This window comes from Ranitomeya imitator, chromosome 1 (assembly GCF_032444005.1).
Source record: "Ranitomeya imitator isolate aRanImi1 chromosome 1, aRanImi1.pri, whole genome shotgun sequence".
In the NCBI taxonomy this organism is placed as follows: domain Eukaryota; kingdom Metazoa; phylum Chordata; class Amphibia; order Anura; family Dendrobatidae; genus Ranitomeya; species Ranitomeya imitator.
Genome location: NC_091282.1, coordinates 1,063,547,372 through 1,063,567,186, shown reverse-complemented (window position 1 = coordinate 1,063,567,186; position 19,815 = coordinate 1,063,547,372). Strand labels below are relative to the sequence as shown.

At 44.4% G+C, this 19,815-nt stretch overlaps 1 protein-coding gene across 1 annotated transcript in view; it reads left to right on the top strand.

Annotated features, from left to right (window-relative positions):
* NAF1 (nuclear assembly factor 1 ribonucleoprotein) overlaps positions 1–19,815 on the top strand; it is an 82,067-nt gene that overhangs the window by 10,285 nt on the left and 51,967 nt on the right. Inside the window, exon 3 of the mRNA XM_069744173.1 lies at positions 16,245–16,383. Within this exon, the coding sequence (XP_069600274.1) occupies positions 16,245–16,383 (139 nt within the window). The remainder of the gene's footprint in view (positions 1–16,244; positions 16,384–19,815) is intronic.

Sequence of the window (19,815 nt, the reverse complement as noted above, 5' to 3'; positions counted from 1 at the left end):
TAGTGCAGATCAGCAGCGGATTTTTCTGCGCAGAATCGCTGCAGGACCGCATTATGATTTACAGTACAATGTAAATCAATGTGAAAAAAAAAAGAAAAAAAAAAAAAAGCTGTGCCGATGGTGCGGAAAAATCCGTGCGGAAACGCTGCGGATTTAAAAGAAGTGCATGTCACTTCTTTTGTGCGGATCTGCAGTGTTCCTGCACCCTTCCATTATAGAAATCCGTAGTGGTAAAATCTGCATCAATTCCACATAAAAAAAAAAGCACAAAATCCGCGGCAAATCTGCACCTGTGGTTTCTGCCAGGAGATGCGGATTTTGTGCAGAAAATTCTGCACCCCATTCCGCAATGTGTGCACATAGCCTTAAGCTTTTTCTTGTAGTCCTGTATTAGTATGAACTGTCAGTGCCTTGTGTTAATACCAATGCAAGAGCATAATACATATGACCACAGTGAAATACCGTCTCTAGCCACGTATGCCTATACAGTTTGACATTTTTTAATTTTTTTTTTATTTAAAAAGGTTGACAGTAGTGGAACAATGGCTATAAGGCATAATGTTCAATTCTGTGGTTGAGTCATCTGGGGCTAGGCTGTTAAGTGAAATTCCACTTGGTTTCAATCTTGGATATCTTTTTAATATCATTTCCAGCCCTCAATTGTTTTGGGACTGCTAGGATACCTTTGGTCCCTTAACCTCTTAATGACCGCCGATACACCTTTTCATGGCGGCAGTTAAAGGATACTTATGCCTCAGTGCCGCTTTTTAACGGCGCTGAGATATAAGTGGATAGTGCCCCCCATCGTCGGAAGTTCTCCAGGGTCTCAGCTACTGGGGTTAGCTGAGACCCCAGAGAACATGATTTGGGTTGTATTTTTTACCGACCCCAGTGTTGCAATCAGTTATTCACGGAATAACGGTGACCGCAAAAAAAAGTCTGATTTCCCATTTAATCTCACATCAAAGGAGAGAGAAATGGGGTCACCCGATCTCCCCATAACCCCCTTCTCCCAGTATCTCTGTCACTAGGCCCTCCTGCATCCCCCCGTGATGTCCCCTGGCCGGCGGTGTCTTCTTCCGGGAAGAAAATGTGCCTGCAGAGAAACTTTTTCCTATTGATTAATTTTGATCACTGCGATAGGGTCTATCACAGTGATCAAAATAAAAAAAATAGTAAATCAAAACCCCCTTTATTACTTCCGTTTTTTTATGCTAAGGATAGGGGTTGGGGCTATAGAGCTAGGGTTGGGGCTAGGGTTAGTGGTTGGGGCTAAGGTTGTGTTTATGGTTGGGGTTACGGTTACAGTTAGGGTTGTGGTTACGGTTACTGTTAGGGTTGGGATTAAGGTTAGGGGTGTGTTAGGGTTGGAGTTAGAATTGGGGGTTGTTACTGTTTAGGTACATCATGTGGTCTCCAAACGTGACATGGAGCCCACCTTTGATTCCAGCCAATTTTGCTTTCATAAAGTCAAACTGTGCTCCCTCCCTTCTAAGCCCTACCATGCACCCAAACAGTAGTTTTCCCCCCACATATGGGCTATCTGCTTACACAGGAGACCTTGCACAACACATTTTGTGGTTCATTTTCTCCTGATACCCTTGGGAAAATAAAAATAAAAAATTTGGCTCCCAAGTCTTTTTTTTGTGAAATAAGTAAAATGTTCATTTTTTTTTTCCTTTCCACATTGCTTTAGTTCTCGTGAAACACCTGAAGGGTCACTAAACTTCATGAATGTATTTTTGCGCACCTTTAGGGGTGGGTGCAGTTTTTAGAGTGGTGTCACTTTGGGGTATTTTCTGTTATATTGACCCCTCCTATACTCACTTCAAATGTGAGATGGTCCCCAAAAAAATGGTTTTGTAAATTTTATTGGAAAAATTAGAAATCGCTTGTGAACTTAAAACCCTTATAACTTCCTAACAAAAAAAAAATGTTTCCAAAATTGTGCTGATATAAAGTTGACATGTAGGAAATGTTATTTATATTAACTATTTTGTGTGACACCACTCTGATTTTAAGGGTACAAAAATTAAGTTTGAAAATTGCAAAATTTTCAAAATTTGCCAAGTTTGTTTTTTTCATAAATAAACACAAGTCATATCAAAGAAATGTTACCACTAACATGAAGTACAATATGTCATGAAGAAACAGTCTCAGAATCAGTGGGATCCGTTGAAGCGTTCCAGAGTTATAACCTCATAAAGGGACGGTGGTCAGAATTGTAAAAATTGGTATGGTCATTAACGTGCAAACCACCCTTGGGGGTAAAGGGGTTAATACACTGACACTACAGTATATACACAGATTTAGGGGGAAAAAAGTTAATGCGAATGCTTCATAAAGTTTAGCAAGACTAACATCTTTCAAAACAGGTGTGTATTTTCAGCCGATAGTGCACAGATAGGATGGGGAGCCGTCCAAACTACACTTCCATAAGGAATACCTGGGCTCTGTCCAAGGCGTAACATAGCCTATAGATACCTGGGGCGTTTCGGGCCATTCAAGTGTGTTTAGTGACATTGATGGGAGGCGCTTAATAATGGGAGATGGAGCCTTGAATTCGTAGGGTTGATATTGTTGGTGAGCACTGTATCTAGGAAGTGTTTATCAGTGTGATTGACTTGTTACTAATATGTTTATAGCGTGACTTGTGCATCGTTAACAGTGCTCATGCTGCTGGTGTTTATTTTATGTATGTAAAAAGTTCCTATCCTGGGCTTGTCTGATGTGTGCAGTGTTTGTGTATCACGTGCGCGGTCTTGTTTGCGTGATGTTAAATGTGTGATCTGTGATGTGTCTACAACAGGGTAGTGGTGATGTATGTTACTTAGAGAACCGTTCACTAGATTCATGCTACCTTTTATCACTGGCACTATGAATGAGACCGGGTGTAGAATTGCAGCAAAGTATGGAAAACCCTAAAAAGCTGCTGCGTTTCAGAGCAAATATTAAGTTGAAAAGAAGACTATCGGATGAGACCTGACTAGACCGGCGGGGCTCCCAGATGGCTTCTCCCTGTCATGGTCCAGTTGATTGTGAGGTTTATTCTGTTAGATTCCCTTTAAGTAGTGGGCCAAATACCAGTTCTTCTATAGGGACCCCCTTGTCTCTTTGTCTCCAGTGCAAAATCTGAAACTTTACATTTCGCTTCATCTCCTTCCTGGTAGTGTCTGGTTTTTTTTGCCAGATACAATAATGTAACGCTTTATCAGGGGACGTCTTAATCAAGTTATTCAGGAGGAAGCCCTGACTCTGTCCTGAAAGAGCAGCATATTGCAGAGTGATCTCTGTATTCATGAGGGCTCCACGAAGGCTGGTCAAAATGACAAAATGTAGAAGCTTGGCCTGTACTGCAGCCTTTCAGCACGCATTTCAGAGAAGTCCTAAAGAAGCTGTAATGTTCATGTATTACCAAATACTACAAAATGTCAAACTTTTTTTTTTGCTATTTTTTTTTTTTTGTCTGATTGCAAACATGAGGGTCATTCCATGTCAAGTGAACCAATGATTTTTACCACTATATTTTTAATTCTTTTGAGATTTTGTTATTTGGTAACAGTGTGTCAGAGAATGCAAAATGTGAAGAAGAAAAAATTCTAGATATATTTTTTTCCCTTCCCCCATGACGGCACACCTGAGAGAGGGGATCCGCCCAGCCAGGACAGGAAACCCTACTGAAAATAAAAGGGCGGTACCTCTCGGTCGCTTCAGTTGGGTTTCCTGTCCTGACAGGGACCCTTGTGCTGAACACGGCGGTTTCACTTACCCAGGTCCCGTCCCGGCGTGGAAGAACAGGCAGCGCCTGTGCGTCGGAGTTGGTCCTGGATGCGCCGTCCGCGGGTCCTCCGGCAGCAGCAGCAAAGGGGGCTCTCACCAGAGGCCTTGCCGAGCCACCAGCATACCAGGAGCAGCCGCTCAAGTGGTAGGAACAGCAGTCGTCCTGTCCGGCAAGATTCGTCGGCGTCCAGGAGGGACGCTTCACGTGCATCTGTCCAGCCTCCAAAATCGGTACCCTTGATTGTCGGTGGTGGTGAGTGATCTACGTGAATGTCACCCTTATGGTAACAGGGTCCATTTTTGTCTGTTTTGATCACTAGGGGTCCAGGAAAGCTGGTGGTAAAACAAAGAACCGAGAGTGTGCCCTTTGTAAAAACCCGCTTGCAGTTCAGTGGCAGAAGAATCTCTGTGCTGACTGCATTAGTAAAACTATACAAGAAGAGACACCTAATTTTGCCACTAGCCTAAAAGCCATAATACAGGCTGAAATAAAAGACTCCTTGAAATTGGCCCTTAGCGAACCAAGAAGGAGAAGCCGTAAGGCGTCCACAGAGCCAGATGCCTCTGAGACAGGGGAGTCATAAAACATCCCGGTCTCCCTCTACCTCCTCGGCCTCTGTCCAGTCTTCAGATTCCTCCTCGGACAGTGATTCAGGAGGTCGTCCATGTTTCCCAACTGAGGACGTAGATAAATTGGTTAAAGCAGTTAGATCTGCAATGGGGCTTAAAGAGGAGAAGACACCTAGGTCACTAGAAGATGTCGTTTGGTGGCTTAGAAGAGAAAAGGAAACGCACGTTTCCGGTTAATGCAAAAATAAAAGCATTAATTGAGAAAGAGTGGAAAAAGCCTGAAAAAATGGGTTCTTTGCCCTCTTCATCCAAAAGGAGATATCCTTTTGAGGATAAAGACTGAGTCCTGGGAGAAGATCCCTAAGATTGACGGGGCAGTAGCCAAATGTTTAAAAAGATCATCCCTTCCGTTAGAAGACTCTGGTGTTCTCAAAGACCCGCTTGACAAAAAAGCAGATAGTTTTCTGAGACACATCTGGGAAGCCTCAGCGGGGGGCCTAAAGCCGGCAATTGCTGGAACATGTACGGCCCGTGCTCTAATAGTCTGGCTACAACAGATAGAGGATCAGCTAAGAAACAAAGTACCCAGAACTGACATCCTTGCAAATATATCTTTAGTGCAAGGAGCAGCAGCTTTTTTGGCAGACTCTTCTGCGGATTCCGCAAGACTAACAGCAAGAGCAGCAGGCTTGTCCAACACGGCAAGAAGAGCCCTTTGGCTCAAAGGTTGCCCGGGGGATTTGCCATCTAAACACAAGCTGTGTTCTATTCCATGTGACGGCCAACTTCTCTTCGGGAAAAAACTTGAAGACCTCCTGGAACATGCAGGAGATAAAAAGAAGGTTTTTCCCAACATCCCTAAAGATTCTAAAAAACCTTTTTTTCGGAGGAGAAGATATAATAGAGGTCGCCCCCCCGGGGAGAGAAAAAATTGAGACTTTAGAGATGAGAGAGGATCGGGCTATATGTTTAAAGGGCCCTCCACAGCGGCAAAAAAATCCCCCCAATGACATTACGCCAGAAGTGGGATGAAGACTCTCCCTCTTCTTTCCGGCCTGGGTAAATATCTCCCCCAGTATCTGGGTCATGAACATCATCAAAGACGGCCTAAAAATAAAATTTGTCTGTCCACCCAGACGAAACTTTATAATAACTTCCCGACGGAAGTCCCAGCAGGAACAATCTGCCCTAGAAACCGAGATCTTGGGACTTATCCACAAAAAGGTTCTTCAGGAGGTCCCGGTTCAGGAGGAGGGAGACGGGTTTTACTCCCCCCTCTTCTTGATCCAAAAACCGGATGGTTCTTGGCGAACTATTATAAATCTAAGGAAGCTCAATCAATCTATAGAGAACTACACTTTCAAGATGGAGTCTATAAACACGACCATAAAACTTCTCTTCCAACTCTGTTTCATGGCAGTAATAGACTTAAAGGATGCATACTGCCATATAACAATACATCAGAAATATCGGAAATACTTGAGTAGCTCTCTATATTCAGAATCAGGTAAAGCATTATCAGTATACAGCCCTTCCATTCGGCCTGTCTACAGCCCCCAGAGTTTTCACCAAAGTGATGGTGGAAGTAATGTCATACCTCCGATCCCGGGATGTAGTAATTGTCCCATATCTGGACGATTTCCTGGTAATAGGGAGGTCAGAGTCCCACTGCACTCATCAAGTTTCAGTGGTAACATCAACTCTAGTGGAGCTGGGTTGGATAATAAACATCCCCAAGTCCAGACTACTGCCAGTAAAAATACAGTCCTTCCTGGGGTTAATACTGGACTCCGAGCGTCAGCTCTGCCTCCTTCCAGAAAACAAAGTGGACAAGATAATAAACCTGGCCAGTACAGCAATACGTCAACCCGCAATGACTCTCAGAAAGGCGATGTCCCTTCTAGGCTCGTTAACATCGTGTATTCCGGCAGTAGAGTGGGCACAATTCCACCTAAGACAACTACAGTGGGAAGTTCTCTCAGCTCAAAGACTATTAAGAGGGCATTTAGAAGGAAATCTATGTCTCTCCCTGGGCGTAAGGGATTCCCTAGTTTGGTGGACGGTAGAACACCACCTGACAATGGGGGTCCGGTGGAAAAATCCGCTCAAAGACATCATCACGACCGACGCAAGTGGTACAGGTTGGGGAGCTCATCTGAGGTCTCACTCTGTACAAGGTACCTGGTCCATACGAGAAAAAAACTATGGGTCAAACGAAAAAGAGCTATGGGCAGTGGAGAAAGCCCTAAGACATTTTCTCCCTTTACTCCAGGGTCGCCATACTCTAATCCTGACAGACAATCGAGCAGTGGTGGCGTATGTCAATCATCAGGGGGGGACGAGGTCCAAAGGCCTCATGAATGCATCAAAACTACTCTTCCAATTGGCAGAACAACACCTGTTATCTCGGTCGGCACTACACATCAGGGGCATAGAAAACACTCAAGCAGACTTCCTGAGTCGCAGAGGCTTAAGACAGGGGGAATGGTCCCTAAACCCCCAGATATTTCAACAAATAGTCCAAGCCTGGGGCTCACCAGAAATAGACTTGTTTGCCAACTCAAGCAACAAAAAAGTCAGAAAATTCTGCTCCTTAAATCCAAGAGAACATCCCTTCGCAGTAGATGCCCTACTAATACCTTGGAAGTTCTCTCTGGCCTACGCATTCCCCCCGATAGTGATTATCCCAGCTGTGATCCGGAAGATCAGAGAGGATCAGGCGAAAATTATCCTCATAGCTCCATTTTGGCCAAGGAGACCATGGTTCTCCCTTCTAAGGCAGATGTCGGTAACAGATCCATGGATTTTCCCAGAAATTCCGGACCTACTAACCCAGGGCCCAGTAACCCACTCTCAGGTGAAGGGCTTCCATCTGGCAGCCTGGAATTTGAGAGGGCGTTACTAAGTCGCCAAGGGTTCTCACCAGGTTTAATCTCCACCCTGTTGAAAAGCAGAAAACCCATAACTTCTAGAATCTATGGTAGGACATGGAAAAAATTTCTTGACTTCCTGGGTGAACCATTGGGGGAGGTGGCTCCAGTGGGTCCTATCCTAGAATTTCTGCAAGCAGGATTACATCTTGGGTTAGCAACCAGCACCCTTAAAGTTCAGGTTTCAGCCTTGGGGGGCCCTATATAACTGTAATCTTGCCTCAAATAGATGGGTTTCACGATTTATAAAATCTTGCAGTAGATCTCGGCTGGTCGTTATCCCAAAAATCCCTCCTTGGGATCTAAATTTGGTCTTAGAAGCTCTAACTAAACACCCTTTTGAGCCCTTACAGGAGTTATCACCTAAGTTACTTAGTCTTAAAACAGTTCTTCTAGTAGCCTTAACATCGGCACGTAGGGTAAGTGATTTGCAAGCCCTGTCAATATCCCCTCCTTATACTCAGGTTTTTGATGACCGGATCGTTCTAAGACCAGACTCGGCTTATCTCCCCAAGGTGGTTCAAAAGTTCCATAGGAGTCAAGAGATTACCTTACCATCTTTCTGTAGTAATCCCAAAAATCCAGGGGAACAAAAGTTCCACATGCTAGATGTGAGAAGATCTATGTTACAATATATATCTATGACTAGTCAGTGGAGGAAAGACCAAACCCTATTCATAGCCTTTCAGGGTAGCAAAAGAGGGTGTGGGGTAGCTAAAAGTACTATTGCTAGATGGATTAGGGAGGCCATTAGTTTATCCTACTCTGCGGGTGGCACTCAGGTTCCTGAAGGCATCAAGGCTCACTCTGCCAGAGCTGTGGCTACCTCCTGGGCGGAAAAGGCTGAGGTATCAATTGATCAAATTTGCAAGGCTGCTACCTGGTCCTCACCCTCAACTTTTTTCAAGCACTACCGGCTAGATCTTTCTTCCTCTGCTGACCTAACCTTTGGTAGAAGGGTACTACAAGCGGTGGTCCCTCCCTAAGGTTTCATTCTACAAAAGTCTCTCAGGTGTGCCGTCATGGGGGAAGGGAAAACACCAAGGTTACTTACTGGTAGCCGTTTTTCCCGGAACCCATGACGGCACCCGTATTTTCTTCCCCTTTATCACCCTTTCGGTGTGCACTATTGTTTTGGGTGCTTTTAGTTAATATGATGTGGTGTTGGATTGCCATGTGTACTAACCAGGGGGGCCTCTCATGCTCTGAAAACCAACTGAAGCGACCGAGAGGTACCGCCCTTTTATTCTCAGTAGGGTTTCCTGTCCTGGCTGGGCGGATCCCCTCTCTCAGGTGTGCCGTCATGGGTTCCGGAAAAACCGGCTACCAGTAAGTAACTTTCGTGTTTTTTATTTTTTATTGATTTTCAAAGTTCGGAAAAAGTGCGAATTTCGGTGTTGCCTGCCTTTACATTTCTCCCCATAACTCAGGCTAGAAAAGAGAGAAACAAAATAAACACCATCCTATTCAGAACTGTCCAGGCTTTCACCAGATATGTCACAAGAGTATCTTTGATAATATTTTACCTATGCGAACGCAAGCGCAAAACTTTAAAACGCATTTCTGAAAAAAACGTTTAATTTAAAAAATTAAAAAACTGCCCATGTGCCTGCTATGCTCCTATCCACATCTGTGCCAAAATACAAGCTGAGATCGTGATGGGATCATATTTTAAAAAATAAAACTATTAGTGTCAGTTCAAAAATCTTGATTTCAGATCTGTTCAGCCTGTGGTCTAACAGTGTGGGGTCTAGATTTACCAAATAATCCATGATAGCTAGATATTACTGTATTATTTTATTATGTTACCACTTAGAAGCAGGAGAGGACAGAGGAGAAGCTTTGTTAGGGCTGAGAATGACCAGGGGTAGACGGTGACTGCAGAGCAGATGACCGGCCGGCAGCTCGCGCCTCCACAGACCGTATTCACACCAGATCTTATCACCCAGGAAACTCCTCAAATGGAGGGAGAAAAATATTCTTAACATCCAGTTCATGTATTGTACAAACCAGGACTACGAAGAGGAGAGGAGAGTTTGTTATAACATCAGTTACAGAAAGCAGAACGAATCGCAGGGACTCAGCAATACCAGACTGTCATCCCATGTAGTGGAAATACAGACAGTGACGACCATGAAGTGGTAGACGGCGGCACAAGATCGGCAATGGATGACACAACTGGCTATGTGACCTGTGAATATGATCGGTGCTGGCGGCTACTGGACTCTCCAAAGATTGTGAAAATGAAGACGTAGAAGTGACTTTTCTGCACTTTCTGGTCCAGCGCCGTCCTTTGTGTATCCAAGAAAATCAGACATTGTAAAAGTGAACAAAAATCAGATATAACTCAGGTGGAGCCGAACACCATGACAGGCCGCACATACTCTGACACAGAAGGAAACGGCCATTGCTAGTGAGCCCTTATGGACAAGATGACATTTCACCCACTAGAAGGGACACATTGATGATAAAAGGCAGTTTACAAACCTACTAATGATTGTTTGATTAGTTCATATTTTATAGAACGAGGATTTAACTACTGTACTATTCTTGTTAAACACTTCAGAAATGACATGTTTAGTGATATAGTAGAAAAAAATTGTTCCATGTCTAAATGGGTGGTAAAAATATTGGTTCTTTTAATCTTGTTTTTAACATATAATTAGGATCAGACTGTACTTAGAAAACCACACTTGAGGATATGATCACCTTTTATCTTTTGGCTTGTTCAAAGGATTCAGGTTGAAAATGCTGAGCAAGTTGTTATGATGATTAAGATGGATTTAACCCATTCCCGACCTGTGACACAGCGTATGCGTCATGAAAGTCGGTGCCAATCCGACCTGTGACGCATATGCTGTGTCACAGAAAGATTGCGTCCCTGCAGATCGGGTGAAAGGGTTAACTCCCATTTCACCCGGCCTGCAGGGACAGGGGGAGTGGTAGTTTAGCCCAGGGGGGGTGGCTTCACCCCCTCGTGGCTACGATCGCTCTGATTGGCTGTTGAAAGTGAAACTGCCAATCAGCGATTTGTAATATTTCACCTAAAAAACTGGTGAAATATTACAATCCAGCCATGGCCGATGCTGCAATATCATCGGCCATGGCTGGAAACGCTAATGTGCACCCACCCCACCCCACCGATGGCCCCCCCCAGCCCCCCGATCTGTGGTCTGCTCCCCTCCGTCCTGTGCTCCGCTCCCCCATCCTCCTGTCCGCTCCCCCCATGCTCCAATCACACCCCCCGTGCTCCAATCAAACCCCCCCGCACTCCGATCCCCCCCCCCCCGCACAGCGATCCTCCCCCCGTGCTCCGATCCACCCCCCCCCCGCACAGCGATCCCCCACCCCATGCTCCAATCCCACACCCCGTGTTCCGATCCACCCCCCTGTGCTCCAATTCACCCTCCCGTGTTCCGATCCACCCCCCCGTGCTCCCCCCCTTATACTTACCTAGCCTCCCGGGGTCCGTCCGTCTTCTTTGCTGGGCGCCGCCATCTTCCAAAATGGCGGGCGCATGTGCAGTGCGCCCGCCGAATCTGCCGGCTGGCAGATTCGTTCCAAAGTGAGTTTTGATCACTGAGATAGGTTATATCTCGGTGATCAAAATAAAAAAAAGAGTAAATGACCCCCCCCCCTTTGTCACCCCCATAGGTAGAGACAATAAAAAAATAAAAAATTTTTTTTTTTTTTTTGTTCCACTAATGTTGGGGTAGGGGTAGGGGTAGGGTTAGGAATGTGCACACGTATTCTGGTCCTCTGCGGATTTTTCCGCAGAGGATTTGATAAATCCGCAGTGCTAAACCGCTGTGGATTTATCTCAGATTTACCGCGGTTTTTCTGTGCATTTCACTGCGGTTTTACAACTGCGATTTTCTATTGGAGCAGTTGTAAAACCGCAGAAAGAAGTGACATGCTGCGGAATGTAAACCGCTGCGTTTCCGTGCAGTTTTTCCGCAGCATGAGTACAGCGATTTTTGTTTCCCATAGGTTTACATTGAACTGTAAACTCATGGGAAACTGCTGCGGATCCGCAGCGTTTTCCGCAGCGTGTGCACATACCTTTAGAATTAGGCCATGTGCACACGGTGCGGATTTGGCTGTGGATTCGCAGCAGTGTTCCATCAGGTTTACAGTACCATGTAAACATATGGAAACCAAATCCGCTGTGCCCATGGTGTGGAAAATACCGCGCGGAAACGCTGCGTTGTATTTTCCGCAGCATGTCAATTCTTTGTGCGGATTCCGCAGCGTTTTACACCTGTTCCTCAATAGGAATCCGCAGGTGAAATCCGCACAAAAAACACTGGAAATCCGCGGAAAATCCGCAGGTAAAATTCAGTGCCTTTTACCCGCGGATTTTTCAAAAATGATGCTGAAAAATCTCACACGAATGCGCAACGTGGGCACATAGCCTTAGGGTTAGGGTTGTGATTAGGGTTATGGCTACAGTTGGGATTAGGGTTAGGGGTGTGGGGGGGTTAGTGCTGGAGGTAGAATTGAGGGGTTTCCACATCAGGGGTCTCCAAACGCAACATGGCGCCACCATTGATTCCAGCCAATCTCGTATTCAAAAAGTCAAATAGTGCTCCCTCAATTCCGAGCCCTGATGTGTGCCCAAACAGTGGTTTACCCCCACATATGGGGTACCAGCATACTCAGGATAAACTGCGCAACAATTACTGGGGTCCAATTTCTCCTGTTACCCTTGTGAAAATAAGAAAATGCTTGCTAAAACATCTTTTTTGAGGAAAGAAAAATGATTTTTTATTTTCACGGCTCTGCGTTGTAAACGTCTGTGAAGCACTTGGGGTTCAAAGTGCTCACCACATATCTAGATAAGTTCCTTGGGGGGTCTAGTTTCTAAAATGGGGTCACTTGTGGGGGGTTTCTACTGTTTAGGCTCACCAGGGGCTCTGCAAACGCAACGTGACGCCCACAGAGCATTCCATCAAAGTCTGCATTTCAAAAGTCACTACTTCCCTTCTGAGCCCCGACGTGTGCCCAAACAGTGGTTTACCCCCACACATGGGGTATCAGCGTACTCAGGAGAAACTGGACAACAACTTTTGGGGTCAAATTTCTCCTGTTACCCTTGGGAAAATAAAAAATTGCAGGCTAAAAGATCATTTTTGAGAAAATATATTTTTTTTTTAATTTTCATGGCTCTGCGTTATAAACTTCTGTGAAGCACTTGGGGGTTCAAAGTCCTCACCACACATCTAGATCAGTTCCTTTGGTGGACTAGTTTCCAAAATGGGGTCATTTCTGGGGGATCTCTAATGTTTAGGCACACAGGGGCTCTCCAAACGTGACATGGTGTCCGCTAATGATTGGAGCTACTTTTCCATTTAAAAAGCCAAATGGCGTGCCTTCCCTTCCGAGCCATGCCGTGCGCCCAAACAGTGGTTTACCCCCACATATGGGGTATCGGCGTACTCAGGACAAACTGGACAACAACATTTGAGGTCCAATTTCTCCTATTACCCTTGGCAAAATAGGAAATTCCAGGCTAAAAAATCATTTTTGAGGAAAGAAAAATTATTTTTTATTTTCATGGCTCTGCGTTAAACTTCTGTGAAGCACCTGGGGGTTTAAAGTGCTCAATATTCATCTAGATAAGTTCCTTGGGGCGTTTAGTTTCCAAAATGGGGTCACTTGTGGGGGAGCTCCAATTTTTAGGCACACGGGAGTTCTCCAAACGTGACATGGTGTCCGCTAAAGAGTGGAGCCAATTTTTGATTCAAAAAGTCAAATGGCGCTCCTTCCCTTCCAAGCCCTGCCGTGCGCCCAAACAGTGGTTTACCCCCACATTTGAGGTATCAGCGTACTCAGGACAAATTGGACAACAACTTTCGTGGTTCAGTTTAAACTTTTACTATTGGGGAAAATAAAAAAATTGTTGCTAAAAGATACTTTTTGTGACTAAAAAGTTAAATGTTCATTTTTTCCTTCCATGTTGCTTCTGCTGCTGTGAAGCACCTGAAGGGTTAATAAACTTCTGGAATGTGGTTTTGAGTACCTTGAGGGGTGCAGTTTTTAGAATGGTGTCACTTTTGGGTATTTTCAGCCATATAGACCCCTCAATCTGACTTCAAATGTGAGGTGCTCCCTAAAAAAAATGGTTTTGTAAATTTCGTTGTAAAAATGAGAAATCGCTGGTCAAATTTTAACCCTTAACTTCCTAGCAAAAAAAAATGTTGTTTCCAAAATTGTGCTGATGTAAAGTAGACGTGTGGGAAATGTTATTTATTAACTATTTTGTGTCACATAACTCTCTGGTTTAACAGAATAAAAATTCAAAATGTGAAAATTGCGAAATTTTCAAAATTTTCGCCAAATTTCCGTTTTTATCACAAATAAACGCAGAATTTATTGACCTAAATTTACCACTAACATGAAGCCCAATATGTCACGAAAAAACAATCTCAGAACCGCTAGGATCCGTTGAAGCGTTCCTGAGTTATTACCTCATAAAGGGACACTGGTCAGAATTGCAAGAAACGGCAAGGTCTTTAAGGTCAAAATAGGCTGGGTCATGAAGGGGTTAAGGTACCTTCACACTGAACAACTTAACAACGATAACGATAGCAATCTGTGACGTTGCAGCATCCTGGATAGCGATATCGTTGTGTTTGACACGCAGCACCGATCAGAATCCTGCTGTGACATCGCTGGTCGGAGCTAGAAGGCCAGCACCTTATTTTGTCCCTGGATCACCCGCTGACATCGCTGAATTGGCGTGTGTGACGCTGATCCAGCGATGTCTTCACTGGTAACCAGGGTAAACATCGGGTTACTAAGCGCAGGGCCGCGCTTAGTAACCCGATATTTACCCTGGTTATCATTGTAAATGTAAAAAAAAAACCAAACACTACATACTTACCGTATTTTTCGGACTAAAAGACGCACTTTTTCCCCCCAAAAAAAGGGGGGAAAATGGGGGGTGCGTCTAATAGTCGCAATGCAGGCTTACCTAGGTGGCAGAGGTGCGGTGGCAGAGGTGCGGTTGCGGGGGTGTGGCGGCAGAGGAGGCGCAGTAAGCGGGGTCCCTTTCCCCGGTATGGTGATGCAGCAGGCCCGGTATGCAGCAGAGCCGGGTGAATCCTCTTGTTATCGGTGGTGGCGGCCATTTTCCGGAGGCCGCGCGTGCGCAGATGGAGCGCTCTGCTTCCCGGGGCTTCAGGAAAATGGCCGCCGCGATCTCCATCTGCGCACGCGCGGCCTCCCGCGGCCATTTTCCTGAAGCCCCGGGAGCAGAGCGCTTCATCTGCACACGCGCGGCCTCAGGAAGATGGCCGCGCCCACCGATAACAAGAGGATTCACCCGGCTCTGCTGCATACCGGGCCTGCTGCATCACCATACCGGGGAAAGGGACCCCGCTTCCTGCGCCTCCTCTGCCACCGCACCTCTGCCACCGGACCTCTGCCACCGCACCTCTGCCACCTAGGTAAGCCTGCATGGTACGCCAGGGACCCCTCTCACGCCATACCTCTCACTGCACCTCCTGATCCCAGCACCTCCTGATCCCAGCACCTCCTGATCCCAGCACCTCCTGATCCCAGCACCTTCTCATCCCAGCACCTCCTGATCCCAGCACCTCCTGATCCCAGCACCTCCTGATCCCAGCACCTCCTGATCCCAGCACCTCCTGATCCCAGCACCTCCTGATCCCAGCACCTCCTGATCCCAGCACCTCCTGATCCCAGCACCTTCTCATCCCAGCACCTTCTCATCCCAGCACCTTCTCATCCCAGCACCTTCTCATCCCAGCACCTTCTCATCCCAGCACCTCCTCATCCCAGCATCACCCCACCTTGCCTCCTGTGACCCTGCTCTGCCACCGCCATAAGATACTGTAAATTCGGACAATAAGACGGACCCCCATGTTATAAAAAATCTTTTTTTCTGCAATTTTCACCCCAAATTTGGGGTGCGTCTTATGGTCCGGTGCGTCTTATACTCCAAAAAATACGGTACATTCCAGTGTCTGTCGCGTCCCTCGCCGTCAGCTTCCCGCACTGACGGTGAGCGCCGGCCGTAAAGCAGAGCACAGCGGTGACGTCACCGCTGTGCTCTGCCTTTACAATGGTAACCATTTACAATGGTAACCAGGGTAAACATCGGGGTACTAAGCGCGGCCCTGCGCTTAGTAACCCGATGTTTACCCTGGTTACCCGGGGACTTCGGCATCGTTGGTCGCTGGAGAGCTGTCTGTGTGACAGCTCTCCAGCAACCACACAATGACTAAACAGCGACGCTGCACCGATCGGCATCGTTGTCTATATCGCTGCAGCGTCGCTTAATGTGACGGTACCTTTATTCTGGCACTTCGGTATTTGTTTTTTGTGTTTCTTTATTGTTACATATAAATGTTGAATGCAATAACTTGTAATTTGAAAAGAAAAAAGGAAGAAACTCACACAAACATAAAATCAGATGATTCAAAGCTTAAAAAAAATACAAATTTGATAGATCCCAAGTTGAATCCCTGTACAAATATAAACAAGGACACGAGTAACACACATGCATGTTTTCACAATTTTAAAACATACGTTTTTTTCAGAATTGCGCGTCAAAATTTTTAATTTGATTTCTCCAAAACAAAATATAAAGAAACATAGTCTTGTGACCTATCAAATGAAAGTTGGTACCGTTCTGAGAAAAATGATGCCTCTCCCACCTCTATATCTTAATTCTAGCCCGAGATATGATAAAAAATGTAAAGCCATACCAGGCCAAAATCCACGCTTTTTCAAAACTTTAAAAATCTGTAAAAAATTAACTGATGAAGAAAAAAATTCTAAACTTTTAATTTGTAATTAACTAAAGTTGTACTTCATAAAAACAAAAAATAAAAAAAATCTAAAGACGTAAGGTAAAAAAAATATTCATATTTGGATCACTTGATATGGAATGTCCCAAGATTGTATTCTGTCCTAATAGTCAGTTTTTGTTTTCAGCGACACTGACTCCGATTCATCCTCCTCCTCCTCTTCTACATCATCATCTTCATCTTCTCTGTCTTCAATAATCCAACTTGATAAACCACAAGAAAACAATGATGTGCCTTTGAAAACTAAAGATGAGCTACTGGTGGCTGTGAGTAAATACTTTCACAATATTTTACAGTCTTGACAGTTTTCTGTTAGTTTCACACATTTATTTAAAAAAGATTAAAACCAACGTTTCCGTTTAACCTTTCTGAGAGCAACATGAGACCGAGACCCTGATTCCATCGCTTTGTCACAGGGCTTGTTGCTTTGATAAATAGTTTTATCTGCTGGTCCTCTTTGTCAGCTTTTGCCATAAAGTACTAGATTTTGTAGAGCTCGGGTTAGGCTATGTTCACAAGTTGTGTTTTTTTTTTATGCTTTTTTTTCTTTTTTAGGCACATTTTCAGCGGCGTTTTACAGTGCCAGAGAAGTCTGAGATCTCAGACGTCTCATGCACACAGCTTGTTTTTTGTTTTTTTTTGTCCTCCATATTTTGTGCAATACCTTTGTTTTTTTGCAAAATACAGCAGCATGTCACTACGTTTTTTCACCCATTGAAAGCCTTGGGTGGCGCAAAAAAAAAATGCTGAAAAAATGCAATTAAGTTTTTTCTGCCTTTTTGGTGCCAAAACCTGAAGTAGAATCAAATTTTTAACCCCTTAATCCCATATGACGTATTATCCCATCAAGGTGACATGGGACTTAATTCCCAGTGACGGGATAGTACGTCATACGCGATCGTCTGCGCTCACAGGGGAAGCGCGGCCGGGTGTCAGCTGCCTATCGCAGCTGACACCCGGCACTATGTGCCAGGAGCGGTCACGGACCGCTCCTGGCACACTAACCCCCGGCACACCGCTATCAAACATGATCGCAGTGTGCCGGCGGTACAGGGAAGCATTGCGCAGGAAGGGGACTCCCTGCGTGCTTCCCTGAGACCCCCGCAGCAACGCGATGTGATCGTGTTGCTGCGAGGGTCTCTTACCTCTCCTTCCTGCAGCAGGCCCGGATCCAAAATGGCCACGGCATCCGGGTCCTGCAGGGAGGGAGGTGGCTTACCAAGTGCCTGATCAGAGCAAGCGCTTGGTAAGCCTGCAGCCCTGTAAGTAAGATCGCTGATCTGACAGAGTGCTGTGCAAACTGTCAGATCAGCGATCTGTGATGTCGTCCCTCCCTCCCCCCCTCCCCGGGACAAAGTAAAAAAGTTAAAAAAAAAATTTCCACATGTGTAAAAAAAAAAAAAAAATTCTTAAATAAAGAAAAAAAAAATATTATTCCCATAAATACATTTCTTTATCTAAATAAAAACAAACAATAAAAGTACACATGTTTAGTATCGCCGCGTCTGTAACGACCCAACCTATAAAACTGTCCCACTAGTTAACCCCTTCAGTAAACACGTAAGAAAAAGAGGCAAAAAACAACGCTTTATTATCATACCGCCGAACAAAAAGTGCAATAACACGCGATCAAAAAGACATATAAAAAACGAGCCGCTATACAGCAGCATCAGCAAAAAATGTTACCAATAAAAATGTCAACTCGTCCCGCAAAAAACAAGACCTCACATGACTCTGTGTACCAAAATATGGAAAAATTATAGCTCTCAAAATGTGGAGACGCAAAAACTTTTTTGCTATAAAAAGCGTCTTTTAGTGTGTGACAGCTGCCAACCATAAAAATCCGCTATAAAAAATGCTATAAAAGTAAATCAAACCCCCCTTCATCACCCCCTTAGTTAGGGAAAAATAATAAAATAAAAAAAAATGTATTTATTTCCATTTTCCCGCTAGGGTTAGGGTTGGAGCTAAAGTTAGGGTTAGGGTTAAGGCTACAGTTAGGGTTGGGGCTAAAGTTAGGGTTAGGATTACATTTACGGTTGGGATTAGTGTTTGGATTAGAGTTAGGGGTGTGGTTAGGGTTACTGTTGGGATTAGGGTTAGGGGTGTGTTTGGATTAGGGTTTCAGTTATAATTGGGGAATTTCCACTGTTTAGGCACATCAGGGGCTCTCCAAACGCGACATGGCGTCCGATCTCAATTCCAGCTAATTCTGCGTTGAAAAAGTAAAACGGTGCTCCTTCCCTTCTGAGCTCTCCCGTGCGCCCAAACAGGGATTTACCCCAACATATGGAGTATCAGCATACTCAGGACAAATTGGACAACAACTTTTGGGGTACAAGTTCTCTTGTTACCCTTGGGAAAATAAAAATTTAAGGGGCTAAAAATCATTTTTGTGGGAAAAAATTTTTTTTTTATTTTCATGGCTCTGCATTGTAAACTGTAGTGAAACACTTGGGGGTTCAAAGTTCTCACAACACATCTAGATAAGTTCCTTGGGGGGTCTAGTTTCCAATATGGGGTCACTTGTGGGGGGTTTCTACTGTTTGGGTACATCAGGGGCTCTGCAAATGCAACGTGATGCCTGCAGACCAATCCATCTAAGTCTGCATTCCAAATGGCGCTCCTTCCCTTCTGAGCTCTGCCATGCGCCCAAACAGTGGTTCCCCCCACATATGGGGTATCTGCGTACTAAGGACAAATTGTACAACAACTTTTGGGGTCCAATTTATCCTGTTACCCTTGTGAAAATACAAAACTGGTGGCTAATAAATCATTTTTGTGAAAAAATATGATTTTTATTTTTACGGCTCTGCATTATAAACTTCTGTGAAGCACTTGTTGGGTCAAAGTGCTCACCACACATCTAGATAAGTTCCTTAAGGGGTCTACTTTCCAAAATGGTGTCACTTGTGGGGGGTTTCAATGTTTAGGCACATCAGGGGCTCTCCAAACGCAACATGGCGTCCCATCTTAATGCCAGTCAATTTTGCATTGAAAAGTCAAACGGCGCTCCTTCCCTTCCGAGCTCTGCTATGCGCCCAAACAGTGGTTTACCCCCACATATGGGGTATGAGGGTACTCAGGACAAATTGTACAACAACTTTTTGGGTCCTTTTTCTCCTGTTACCCTTGGTAAAATAAAACAAATTGGAGCTGAAGTAAATTTTTTGTGAAAAAAAGTTAAATGTTCATTTTTAATTAAACATTCCAAAAATTCTTGTAAAACACCTGAAGGGTTAATAAACTTCTTGAATGTGGTTTTGAGCACCTTGAGGGGTGCAATTTTTAGAATGGTGTCACACTTGGGTATTTTCTATCATATAGACTTATAAAAATGACTTCAAATGTGATGTGGTCCCTAAAAAAAAAAAAAAATGGTGTTGTAAAAATGAGAAATTGCTGGTCAATTTTAACCCTTATAACTCCCTAACAAAAAAAATTTGGTTTCCAAAATTGTGCTGATGTAAAGTAGACATGTGGGAATTGTTACTTATTAAGTATTTTGTGTGACATATCTCTGTGACTTAATTGCATAAAAATTCAAAGTTGGAAAATTGCAAAATTTTCAAAATTTTCACCAAATTTCCGTTTTTTTTCACAAATAAACGCAGGTAATATCAAGTAAATGTTACCACTAGCATGAAGTACAATATGTCACGAGAAAACAGTGTCAGAATCAACGGGATCCGTTGAAG